This window comes from Opisthocomus hoazin, chromosome 3 (assembly GCF_030867145.1).
Source record: "Opisthocomus hoazin isolate bOpiHoa1 chromosome 3, bOpiHoa1.hap1, whole genome shotgun sequence".
Classification (NCBI taxonomy): Eukaryota; Metazoa; Chordata; class Aves; order Opisthocomiformes; family Opisthocomidae; genus Opisthocomus; species Opisthocomus hoazin.
In genome coordinates, this window is record NC_134416.1 from 87,931,086 (window position 1) to 87,943,452 (window position 12,367).

Consider the following 12,367-nt stretch of genomic DNA (forward strand, 5'->3'; position numbering starts at 1 on the left):
AGAACTGATCCATCATGTATTATGCAATGTACATTTTTATGACAGGTCTCCCTCTGATCTTATTATGCCTTTCTTCATAAATACTTACTTTTTTGTCCAGCAGCTGGGGGAATCTTTGTTGACTGCTGGTTCAGAACTTGAAATCTGTCCTGTGTGAAAAGGAAAATGCAATTTACATGTTTATCGGATGCTTAACTCTTCTATCTTCCGAGGAGGAAAAAATAAGGATATAAAAGTACACTCCATTAATAAGCTTCAATTGGTCACAGTACACTAACCCATTTTTCTACAAACCAGGCACTTCAAATTCAATAATACAATACTATTGTTTCTGGATATCTTAGACAGTAACTTTTAATTCAGGAAGGGCAAATTAGTTAACGTGAAATCAAATATGAAGAAAGTCTTTTTTCCATGCGTAAAATCATGACACACCTTTGCCTGAAACTTGAAACTGAACCATAAAACATTTATTAGGGTTCTTAGCAGTTGGTTTTACTATTTTTTTTGGTGCATTTCATGGTTCCTGCCTGAACTGAAGGAAGAACTGCTGAAATACCACAAAGGGGACTGTTATTGCAATATTGCGCTACAAATGAGAAATATTATTGTTGGAAGAATTTTTGCTATCTGGTTTCTTAAGTCAAGCAGGGAAGAAGGCATTGCTTAGAGGCTCTTGGTACACTCAGAGGACCCCAGGAGGCAGCCTGATCTTGCAAGTTCTTTTGAAAAGTTTTGCAGACCCAACTGGTTTGCATGCCCTGTCGAAGGCTCATGCAAACTGCCCTGGACCTGTGACCCTTTGTCTATTTGCTACAGTAGATAACTACTTCTAGATTTCTAGAGAAGCGTCAGTGATGGGCACGGTTAAAATGTTTGTAAGAGCCAAAAATAAAACCCTGGTTCAGAAAAAGGAAGGACTAAATGGACTACAAGGAAATGACTTAACAGTTCAGGTACCTTTGGACTAGGTTCTGTTGAGGTTGCAGTTGGGGTGCTGGTGCTATGGAGGCAGAAAAAAAGATCCTTGGGGTGAAGATGGCAGCAGAGGGAATAGGGAATACCCATCTTGACCACAAAGGAATACCTGAACCTTTGTTGTCTTCATTTTCTTTCTTCTCTCCTTTTCTACAATGAAACCAGCATTTGTTTTACTGCCATGGAACACCAAATTCTTCCACAAATATGCCAGGCCCTTCCACTACCGTCCTGCCTGGAAGATGGTTGTGAAACTCTTTTCCTTCAGTTCTTCCTTCATGGCCTACCTCTGCAGTGACATCTGCAAGAAAGCAGCTAATTACCAGTGATTATTTGGAAAAACAAATAAGATAATTTAAGGACAGTTAAAGCAAATTGCCGCATACATGTGCTAATCCAGCTACTGCTTTGATCTCACCATAGGTTGTTCACTCTTCGTTCTGTGGGCAGCCCATTTCTACCTGTCTGTGTAGCAGCTGGAGCAATGGGGCACCAGTGTGAGTGAGAGTTTCTAGATGCCTCTGTGGTAAACCTGTTTGCTAATTAGTATCTATGCGGGAGTAGTCAGTATACTTGTTAGGACTATCTAAAGAGCCAAGAAAAATTACAATATTTATAAAGGGGGGCAATTACCCTTCATGGATTTTTGTATGTGTTTTACCAAAAGTGTTTAAGTTTGCTTTCCTCTGTCACCTTCTTTTTCCTAGCTCCCTTCCTTCTGCTTGAAAATAAATCTGGGTCTGAGCAGGCAAATTAGGAAAAAAAGTATTTTTAGAAAAACCTCATAGGAATTTTGCTATGGTTTGAAAACTAGAAAAAAAACAAGAAAAAGAAATTTAAAATCCAGACTTGGTCAGGTATCCAACAATAGACACCTTTCACAAGAGCACATTTTTCACTACACTCAACACCACTGGCACAAGGACACACAGTTCCTCTGCCTGCACAGGAGGAAATTTTCTGAAGTCAGAAAAGATGTAACTAGAAGCCACCAGTCCAGTGTATTGAAGTTTTAAGTTCTCAGCTGATTTACTGCCCATGTAGTGATCCAGATTTAATCATGTTATTTAGCTGCCAGGAACAGATTTGTCTGTCTGACATAAGTCACAGGTGAGTAAAAGCGTATCTCATACCCAGATATGCAGCTTGTGTGCACGTGGTCTTGCACATGGGGAATGAAATCTGTGAACACAGACTTTTTTCTTTTAACTGTCTTTTCTCTGCATTTATTCTGTTCCAAATGGCAAAAATCTAAGCTAAAATGTTCATTGCAAATAGGTTAATTGACAAACTTAGCTCCTTTGTTTTCTGTTTACAGATTCTTTTTGAACCACATTGTTTTTCTACAGATCTATATTTTCACAAATTTTTGCAGAATGTTTTCTGTGGGCAAATTTTATCCCACTGCTCTGTTGATCTATACTCTTTGTTGTTTCTGGTGTATGTTTGGTCACCAAAGTCATATAGTATTATTTCTGCTTTCTGACTGCATAACATTTGTAAACAGATGAGTAATGAATAACAAATGTTGATGAGTAGATAATGAATAGCAGACACTCTTATTTACACAGATATGCCCTTGTATGCATTAAAATCCTGACTTCCATAGGGAAAACAGCTTTCCTGAACACTTTTGTATATAAAATCCTGTCTGTCTGAAGTTACTGAAGATGCTTGCTTAAGTAACTGATTCCAGCATCCTTTATAAATTTGGGAAATGAGGCATGGAGAGAGAATTTTCTTACCCATCTGAACCAAACCCATTCTGGGCCTGGAATACAGCAGGATTCTCTGGAATAGAAAGGGAATGTGTTTTATGTCCTTTCCTTAGGGCAAATCAATGGACAAAGGCACTGCTATACACAAAGAAATGCAAGAAAGCTGCGGCCTTAAATTTTCACTCGCTAAGGTCTTTGGTGAATTGAATATCAGTTTTCCTTGACTTCTTAATCGAGGTGACTTTTTTGTCCAAATTTATTCTTGTTTGGAAGACTGTATTTCTACATTTGCATGTTATTTATGGATGACTCAAGTGCAGAGACTTAAAACCACGTGAGATTTAGATCTGAAATGATGGGATGATAAGCAGCAGACTACACTAGCAATGAGTGCACGGTGGTGAAGAAATATGTGACCGCGCCTTGTAATATCTAAAAGCAGGAGGTTAAAAGCATCCCCCAGAAAAGATCTGCATCGCTGTTCCTTTGGACATATCCATAAACATGATGCTGTCGCAATTCAGAAACAAAAAGACCCTCCGCTGTTTCCTAGTGTTACGATGCTGAGCAGCTTGCAATAAATCTATTCTGGGATTTCTCTTCAGTCGTTTACAAAGACGTTATTCTCTGTATATGGTTATTTCCATCATTCAGTCTGTCCATGTCAGTTTATTAAATAAATCAGGGAAGACGGTAACAACAATGCTTCAGGCATTCATAATTTGTCTGAAATAAACAATTCCCGGATACTACTGGTCCATTATGTTGGTCCATTATGTTCATAAATAGGACGATTTAGAAGCAAGTTATCTATCTGTAGAGTTACTACAGGCAGTCATAGGTGGGGAGATCACACTGGTTCGAAGGCATTTGCCACCGATCTGGCTCCATTGGTCAGAGTACGGTTCTTTTGCCACGCGTGCCTGGCAGATGTCTTCTGCCAAGAGGAGACCAAAGGCCTGTGCTAACCCGAGAAATTTACATGCTATATTATTGTCCCGGGTATGAAAGTGCATGCTATCACCCCATCAAAGTACGCTGTATATGTATAAGCATGTGTATATACTTGTATTTATACATTAAAGACTAAATATGGGGGGCATTGGTGTGACTAGTCATGACTTTTGGGAGTCCTAATAGCTTCTCTTGTTCATGAATTTGCTTTCTGTTTCTCCAGTTTCATGATTTATTTGAACTGAGTTCTTTTTTGCTTCTTATAAAGTACCCCATCCTCCCTTTGGTGGCTGGAAAATCTTCCCTACTGTCACAGCTAGTTCTGTATGAGGCTCGGTGGTAGCCTCACCGGGACCTGGATGCCACCAAGATGCCTTTGACATGCGCAGCAAGGGTGTTTTTAGGCCTGTCCATGTAAATTCTTCTGTTCCTGGAGCTGCTGGCAAGATTTTTAGAAACAGCATGTCAGAGATGGGGTTTGAAATACTTCGAGGGTGCTGAGCTTCCCTTGGAGGTTAATACTAGCCAGGTTTTGTTTTTTAATTGTAGAGCTACACTGGTTCAACAAAGATTGCCTCCAGGACAGCAATTCCAGTATTTACAACTCTTACCACAGAAAATGCACTTACCTTGTTTATGAAAGTTACTTGAAGTAAATACAGCACCCTTGACTTTTGATGTCTCTTTTTTTTTCTATAATTTCAACACTTATGCCCTTTCGCCTAAAGTTAACAGCTTGTAACTTTTGCTAATTATTTGTCACGACCAGCTTGCAGTTCCGCCCATTCTCAGCTGGTTGGTTTGGTCTGCATTGCTCGTTTTATGCATTTTCTTTGAATGCTGCTTTCAAACATTTTTTTATAAATTTTGCAATGCGTAAAGCTGTAATTGATTCACATGACTTTGCTAATAATAATGCTGCAAGCAGTTAAAAATCTCTACTACTCATAATCGAGTGTTTGGACACACATGGATATGTACATTTCTCAACATTTTTGAAGGAATCCTTTTTCTGCTGATGTCTTTTTTAAGACACTAAAAGTCTGTCTTCCTCTCATTCTCACTGTAGCTCAGAAAATTTGAGTAATTCTTTTTCCTTTCTTCTTTTACATAAGCTGTCATACAATAGGAAACCTCATAGTACCTTTGCACACTAGAATGGCATTTTCTGTACCCTGACCTTGGAAATATTACTATTATATGGTTGTGTATCATGTGGGTAATATATTTATAAATATGCATTTATTAATATATTTCTATTTAAAATGTTATCATATTTTGTAAAATTTTTACACACTTGGTATAACATGATATAGTTATACAACAAAGTACATTTGTAGTTATACTTGCAAATGTATTTTTGTTTTTTTTTTTTTAGGTTATGCACTGTAATTTCCAAAGGGTGACATAATCTGCCTTCTTTGTATAAGGAGCATGTTCCATTCCTTTAAAAGTCCATGTATTTTTACATCACACTGTATGTTAAAGGAGCAGTGTTTGAAACCATTGTTGTCAAGGAAGAACTTATTAAAATTGTTAATAAGACTTAAACCCACATGAGACTTACTGAATCGTCTGATCTGACCTAAATTTATGACCGTTTCTCCCAGTTCTTCCCTTTGCATACTTGCACAAAGGCAGGAGGATTGAAAGGAGAAAAACCCAACACAGTAAAGACCAGTGAAAACTATATTTGCATTAGGTCGATGTAACATTTTGTCACTATAATAATATAAACAAATAAACTATAAGGGCATTCACATTGGACCTCATTTCAGACTGAACTATTATAAAGCGATTAACAGCCTCACACTCCTGCTTAAATTATGTTGTGAAATATTCAGCATTTGAACCTGTTGTGGCCTGCCTCTTTTATCATTAAATTACCATCCTTAATGTGTTTTTCTGCTGAAAGATGAATTTCACTTAAGGATTACTGTACACTACTCTGGCATTTTGTGGTTTCTTGTCAGCCTTTGTGAATCTAGATCATAGCTAACTTCAGTCCTTCTGACATGTCCTATATGCACAGTCTCTTGACTAGCCTGTCTCAGTGGATTTATTAACTCATATTGTATTCCTGTAGAAATGAGTGGACATTTTTGATTAACTTAAAGATAGAAATTTCAGATGACAGTGGAGTTTACTTTTGGAGCTTACTTCATGTAATGTAGGCCACAGTAGCTCTCTAGTGACCTATCACTTCACAGAAATGTGTTTTGAAAGTTGCAAGGCAGTGGACATGCATCTGCCAAATACTTCAAGATGGTGCAAGCAAGAAGGGAATTGAATGGCCCTTCAGATCTGGGGTGTCTAAATCCACAGCCACCCCCAGTGCTGCTCTTTGCTTTCCTGGGGTTGGTTTTCAGCTGTTATATCCCACTGTATGTACTGCAGAGTCTGCCTTCAGGTAAATTCATGCTACTACATGACTTTGAGGAGGGGTCAATGAGTGATACTCCAGCCAAGCATCCTGCTTCCCTCCTTTCCACTTGTGCCTATCCCAGACAAAGGTGATGCAACTCAGCATGGCACCATCAGTTTTGGTGGTGATCTTTCCTTCTCAGTTGTGTGATGATCAGGCTGTGCTTTTAGGGAGGGGAGGACATGCCAGTCAGTATTGTCACATTCTCTTAGCTAGTCACATAAATGTCCTTAGAGCGAGTTAGCCAGATCTTGAAATGCGACAACAGGTCAGATGGGTTTGTTGACTCCCACTATCCTGCATATCTGTCTGCTCTCAGGATGGGTGGCAAGGCAGATGCTTCTGATGCCGTACCTGGTCCCATATGAATATGGTGCCACAAGGATGGCACTCAGAGCCAGGAACTCCTGAAGGAGATCTTTGCCCTGGCAAGGCGAAGATTTGCTCAAGCACAAAGGTTTGAGTGACGTGGCTTTGGCTTCCAGCACAGTAATTATATGCTTACATTACACTCATCTCTGGTACTGATTGAAAATATATGTGGTAATTTATTTATGTGAAAGTAGTCTAAGGTCCATGCTGAGTAAGTGCAGCATGCATATCTTTGCCCCTAGAGCTCAGAGCTCAAACAGGCAAAACAGAGCTGCAGAAAAGGATGAGGTGTTCACAGTGAAAAATCCATGGCTGTAAAACTCATGGTGAATAAACCCCCCTACTTGTTGGTAGGGACAAACACAAAAGAAGGACAAGCAGATTTAATGAAAGTGGGAGAAGATGAAAGTCAGAGAAGCAGGGGAATGTGCAGGATTGATTCAGGAGGGAGGAAAACACTCCGATGAAAGGAAGCCAGCAGTACAGGGGAAAATGCATTTAGCATAAAATCATGACAGAGATCATTCTGTTTGCTGTGTGGATCCCCCTGAAGACTGATTTTCTGAGCTGGGTATCCCAGCCATTTCTCTTCCCTGAAGTCATAGCTCAGGGGGAAGACACAAGGCCAGGAAGGGCTTGGTGCGAGGTTTTTATTCCCATTTCACAAGCTGTGGCGTGGCAGCTCTTGCAGCTGCTTGTCCCTGCTCTGGCCAAGACTGTCCCAACAGAAGCTGCGTTTCTGCTTTCATGAGAGCTTTGGCCACCTTAATTCTTGCAGAGCAGTTGCATATGGCAGGTGTGTAAGGCACGTTTTTGTTGTAGGCAGAATAAAACGCAGGGCCTGTCCTGTCCTTGTAGCTGCTGTGTGCTCCTAACAAGTTGTTCTGAATGAAAGCCTTTTAACCCCAGAGGCTTTGGCATGGGAAATTCATACTGCCTGTATTCTACCTTGAATTTCAGATGACCTTTCCTTGTTTTAAAGTGTATAAAAACGTTTAGGACCGATGCAAATGAAAGCTGGCACTAAAATGAAGTTTCCTAATTTTCTGTCATTCCTGGAAAAGAGTTGGAGATAATCTCCAGTGTATGTTCTTACTTTCCTAACTCACCTAAAACCACTCTCCTCCTAAGGCAGTTGCTCAGAATAGCAGTGTGCATGTCAGGATTGTGGCGTTGACACACTGTGGTAGTTATGGGATTCCTTGTAATGTGTGAGAACAGCTGAGGAAACGTGAACTAGAACACAAGCAAACTGAGCTAAATCTAACTTTTCCCATGTTGGGGGGAAAAATTTATATCTGGTCATTTTGGGATCTTTTGGAAGAATCTGAGCTCTTCATTGCAGCAAAAAGCAAAAGGAAAAATTATGCAAAAGTTAAGGTTTTGATGCACCAGTCTTACATTGGAGGTTCTCTATGGCTAGTTTTATGGGTCATTTCCAACAATTTCAGCCAGTGTAATAAATTTTCTTGAAAGAAAAGAAGTGTGCTAGACCAGCAAAAGAGTTATTTCCTCTGCATTAAGTAGAAGAGTTTGGGAAAAGCACGCCAGTGTACTGTAAGGATATAACAACATCACCAATCTCTTCCTACTGTAAACAGGACTAGCATCTCATGGGACAAAATGAGTGACACAAAGGTCTTGCAAAAGTGAAGGGTTAAAAAGCTTGTACTTCCGTGGGAGTATAAAAATAACGCTTCTCATCATCAGTTCCATTTAAGGATAAGGGGTGCTTAAGCTGTGTGCTATGATCCATCTGAAGTCTTGAATTCTGCTCAGCCTATGTAAAGAATTAACACGAAAAAGGTTAAGTGGAAATTCTGACTGACACAGGGAGGTACAAATCCTACCCAAGCAAATGTGTTTAGAGTAAACCAGGAAACTAGGTAACTGTGTCAATAAACTAGCTTTATACGATGCACTAAAATACACCTTATTTACTCTGCCTCATCTACACTTCAGTTAGCAGCACAAGGTTATTTTAATACTATGCAGAGATCAGAGACTAAAAAGTGCTTGTGGGTACATGCGCAAATGCTTCTCAAAGAGAAAAGAAAAGCAAATACTCGTTGACGGAATTCTTGGGAAGCTTTCTTTTTTTTAATCAGCATTGCCATTTTATTGTTTAACCTACCCGGCTTGATCTCCCTACTTTTGGTTAATATGGGAGTCAATTACAGCTTCATCTGTGCAGAATTAACTTTATAGAATATACACTAGGGGTTTGGCTATCTCCTCTATTTAGATTTATGTCATAAAAAGATACGTGGTAGAGAACTGTGTGCAAGCGCCGCGTATGGTACCGGCTTTGCAGATGTATTGTAAAATAATTTTAAAGCGGTTAAGCTCTTGCCAGAAGTTAATTAAATATGTTCCTTTGGTGGGGGGTGGGGGTGGGGCTCTGTGTGCGTGTGCATGGGGGGGGCCTTCGGTCTCACTAGGTGGCAGTGTCTGATTACATCTGGAAGGACCACGCCAGCAAGCCGGGTGCCTCCAGCTGTGACCTCCATCCCCGGGACTCCATCCCCGGCTCCGCAGCCACCTCGGGAGGTTGCACCACCGTCTGCCTCTCCGTCTACACCGTTCACCTCAGCGGCTTCCAGGAGCTCTACAGGCAATTCCTCCGGCTACCTGACGGGGCTGTCGTGGAGGTAGGTCCGAGCAGACTCCCCGCCTGCAGGTTTTGAAGGCAAAGGGGTGTGCTTCAGCAGCAGGTCAGTGTCAAACCTGCCTGACCCTGCACAAAATACACACTGAAATCTTCCATAGGAAGACCTCACTCCTCAACAGTACTGTAAAATCAATGAGTTAAGGCATTTGCAGTGCGAAGTAGCAATTTACTATTGTTTCTAGAGCCAGTTAAAGGCAATTATATAAGACATACATAGAAACTGCACACATAGAGATTAGTTATAAATACATATTGCTTAGAACCGCATAAGGTCATTCTGTACAGGAATTATTATATATATAAATATACAGTGTAAGTATTGTGCACATTTGTTATACAGCTAGTAAAACAAGTATGGTCGTTCACTTAGTTCTTCCTCATACAAAGAGCTAAGGCACGGTTAGATTACTTACTGGCATCTTACAACTTTTAGATGGAATCCTGGATGTCATCAGATTTTCAGCAGCTTGTGCACTAAGACATAATACAGGATGGTATTAAAAAGAAGTATCGCTCGTTACTTGTTTTATAGGCTGCGTTTTGTTCATTGCATTGTCATTTTTGTTCTAAGTGCCTGGAAGATGTGCGTTTCCTTGTTGCCTTTGGTCTTGTGTGGAGAGACATTTAAAAAAAATTTGGCATCTAACAGAAAGTAGAACGAAAGAATATTACTTTACCTACCCAGATAAGAAGTGGGAGCATCATCACGGAGGTCTGTTTACTGTAGAAAACTGGCACAAATGGTGCTGAAGTATGAAGTTTTCAGCTGCTCATTTCTGAGGTGAAGTCCAGCTTTCCAGCGTGAGGCAAACGTTGCTTCTGCTCCTTTGGTTAATGTTTCAAGACTGTTTTCTTCATTAAAAGATTTTATTCTTAATGTCTTTGCCCCACTTGGCTTTTGAAAGAAAACTTAATTTAAAGGAAACTGTCCTCAAGGAATCCAAACATAATGCTCTGCCCCGGGAACTTGTGATTCATCAGAGTGAAGACACCAGAGTCTTAGAGCTGGCCAAAGAAAACAAGGGAAGGCGTGTGGCCTACCTGAAGTAGAATTAATTATTAAAACAAAGAAACTGGCAAATCCAGGTGCATGTCTAAGTCTGTTAAAGAAGCTCCTCATACAAATCGTTGGCTAGATTTTTGCTAGAACAGCTTTTCCCCGTTTGAGGTCAACAACAGAGCCCCATTCCTATTTTCCACCTGTTACAAACAGTAGCTCTTTGTGGAATGGTTTTTCCCGTAGAAGTTGTTCTCAGCTTTTCAGTGTTGAGGTTTAATTCAGCTTCCACAAGGCTATGGAAGAAGGGGCTTTGAACACTCAAGGCAATCTTAACCCAGTGCGTGGATTCAGTTCATTAATCCCTTCTGTATTTCTGTGAGAGGAGAAACGTATTCCCATGCAATGTAATTTTGTCTTCCCAGGAGCTTCCAGCTTCTGAACTGATGCTGATCAGCGTCCACAAAGTGAGCACTGCACAATGAGGATGGTTCCAGCCACTTCTGTACAGTTTCCCACATCAGATCACAAAGTAATCCCTAAAATCTATCCTAAATCTAATCCCTAAAATCTACATGTCTGAGTCTTCTGTCATCAAATTGGAAGATGCACGTCTGATTTAGGAGATTAATACATGCTTTACACCATTTTTACTTGTAGATCTAAATACAATTATATATAAGAAAAATGTTTAACTGCTAATGGCAGTAAAACTTACATACAGATCTTCCAGTTAGTTGATAATGGATGTAATTATACATTTGTGTATTTTATAGGTCAGTGCTTTCTACTTCAGTTCCATATTATGAATAATCTGTAAATTAATGAATTTTAAAACTATATACTGACTAGTTAGAAGTTTGCTGCCATGGGGCAAAGATACCTGAGCGTCACCGCTTGCTGCTGTTGCTGCCCCTCAGGAACAGGTTTTTTTGCCTCTGCTGCAGCTAGACAAGCAGTGGTACTAGAGTGGGGTTAGAAAATGGTTTTGGCAATAAAATGTTGCATTGCAACCTTAAGTGTAGCTTTTAAGGGTGTAGGAAATGAAGACTTCATAGGCTTTTTGGGATGATCTGTCCAGTCTGCTGCTTCTGTGGACAACTCATTGTGTATAAGCATTTTGAGTCTGAATATTTAGAGCTAGTCCTATATATTCAGGTAGTTTAGTTTACCTAAACCTGATTTAGGTATTTTGTCCCCAGTGATTCAATGCAAAGATTTTTCTGGATCTTTACAGTCTGTTTGGTCAGAATTCTCCTCTTCTTCTCCAGCCTCAATTTACTCATTGTCAGTTTGCATGTATTTATTTGGATCACCCTTTGGTGTAAATAAGACTTCTCTCTTCCAGAAATTTACCTACGTAATCTAATAGCATAATCTTGACCCTTTTCAGCCAGAATGGGTACAACACTTCACCAGAAGAAACAAGACGGGATTCTCTTTTGCTTTTATTCTCCTCCTCACCCTAGCAGCAGTGGTGAAGGAGGGAGGACTCTTCTTCCACGTTGGCAAGGGCAGATTGTCACCTATTCTCTTCCTGTCATAGGAATGACAGCTGCATTTCCTCTTGCTTCAGAATTGGCAAGCCTCTTGGGCTCCACCAGAGAGAAGATATTTGTAAGAAATGCTGTCTTGGGACTGTAGGAACACGGCCTGCAGGAACAGAGGAGGTCTGCAGCAGCTGTGATGTGTCCTACCTTTGTATATACATCTACTTTGTCTGTAGCATCCACAGAGCAAGAAAACAACCAATTTTCACTTCTTTTGCCTCTCTTTTGGGTGAGCTAGTGCTATTGTTCAACTGTAGGATACAAGGACAAAACAGCATCTAGGAACTGGGGGCTGCATGCACTTTCTTCTTCAAGACAGCCATGCCTTTTATTACAGTAACCTGTCAAGGGTGAAAATCTAATTATTTCAGTGTAACTTTTTGTTTGTTTGTTCACTTTTATTAAGAAACTCTGAAGGCCTGTAGCACTGAAGACAGCAAAATGGAAAGGCTTTGACTAATTTCTATGACTTTCAGGAATCATACCTGAAAGAGCCGTAACACCTATTCCTGATTACTGCATTGGGACCTCATTAATTCCAGCATTTGAGGACTAAGATCTCTCCATTGGATGTGTAATGCTTTGTGCCATTGCAGCATGATGGTTGCTGGTGTTGGTACATGTTCTTCAGAAATAAAATGTAGAATAGGAGGAAATGAGCAATTTGGCAGAAAACAACACAGAAATTATAGTAAATTTAAA

General features: G+C 40.1%; 1 protein-coding gene across 1 annotated transcript in view; it reads left to right on the forward strand.

Annotated features, from left to right (window-relative positions):
- Positions 1–12,367, forward strand: part of LOC142360939 (uncharacterized) — a 107,351-nt gene that overhangs the window by 85,353 nt on the left and 9,631 nt on the right. Inside the window, exon 10 of the mRNA XM_075417262.1 lies at positions 8,889–9,098. Coding sequence (XP_075273377.1) covers positions 8,889–9,098 — 210 coding nt within the window. The remainder of the gene's footprint in view (positions 1–8,888; positions 9,099–12,367) is intronic.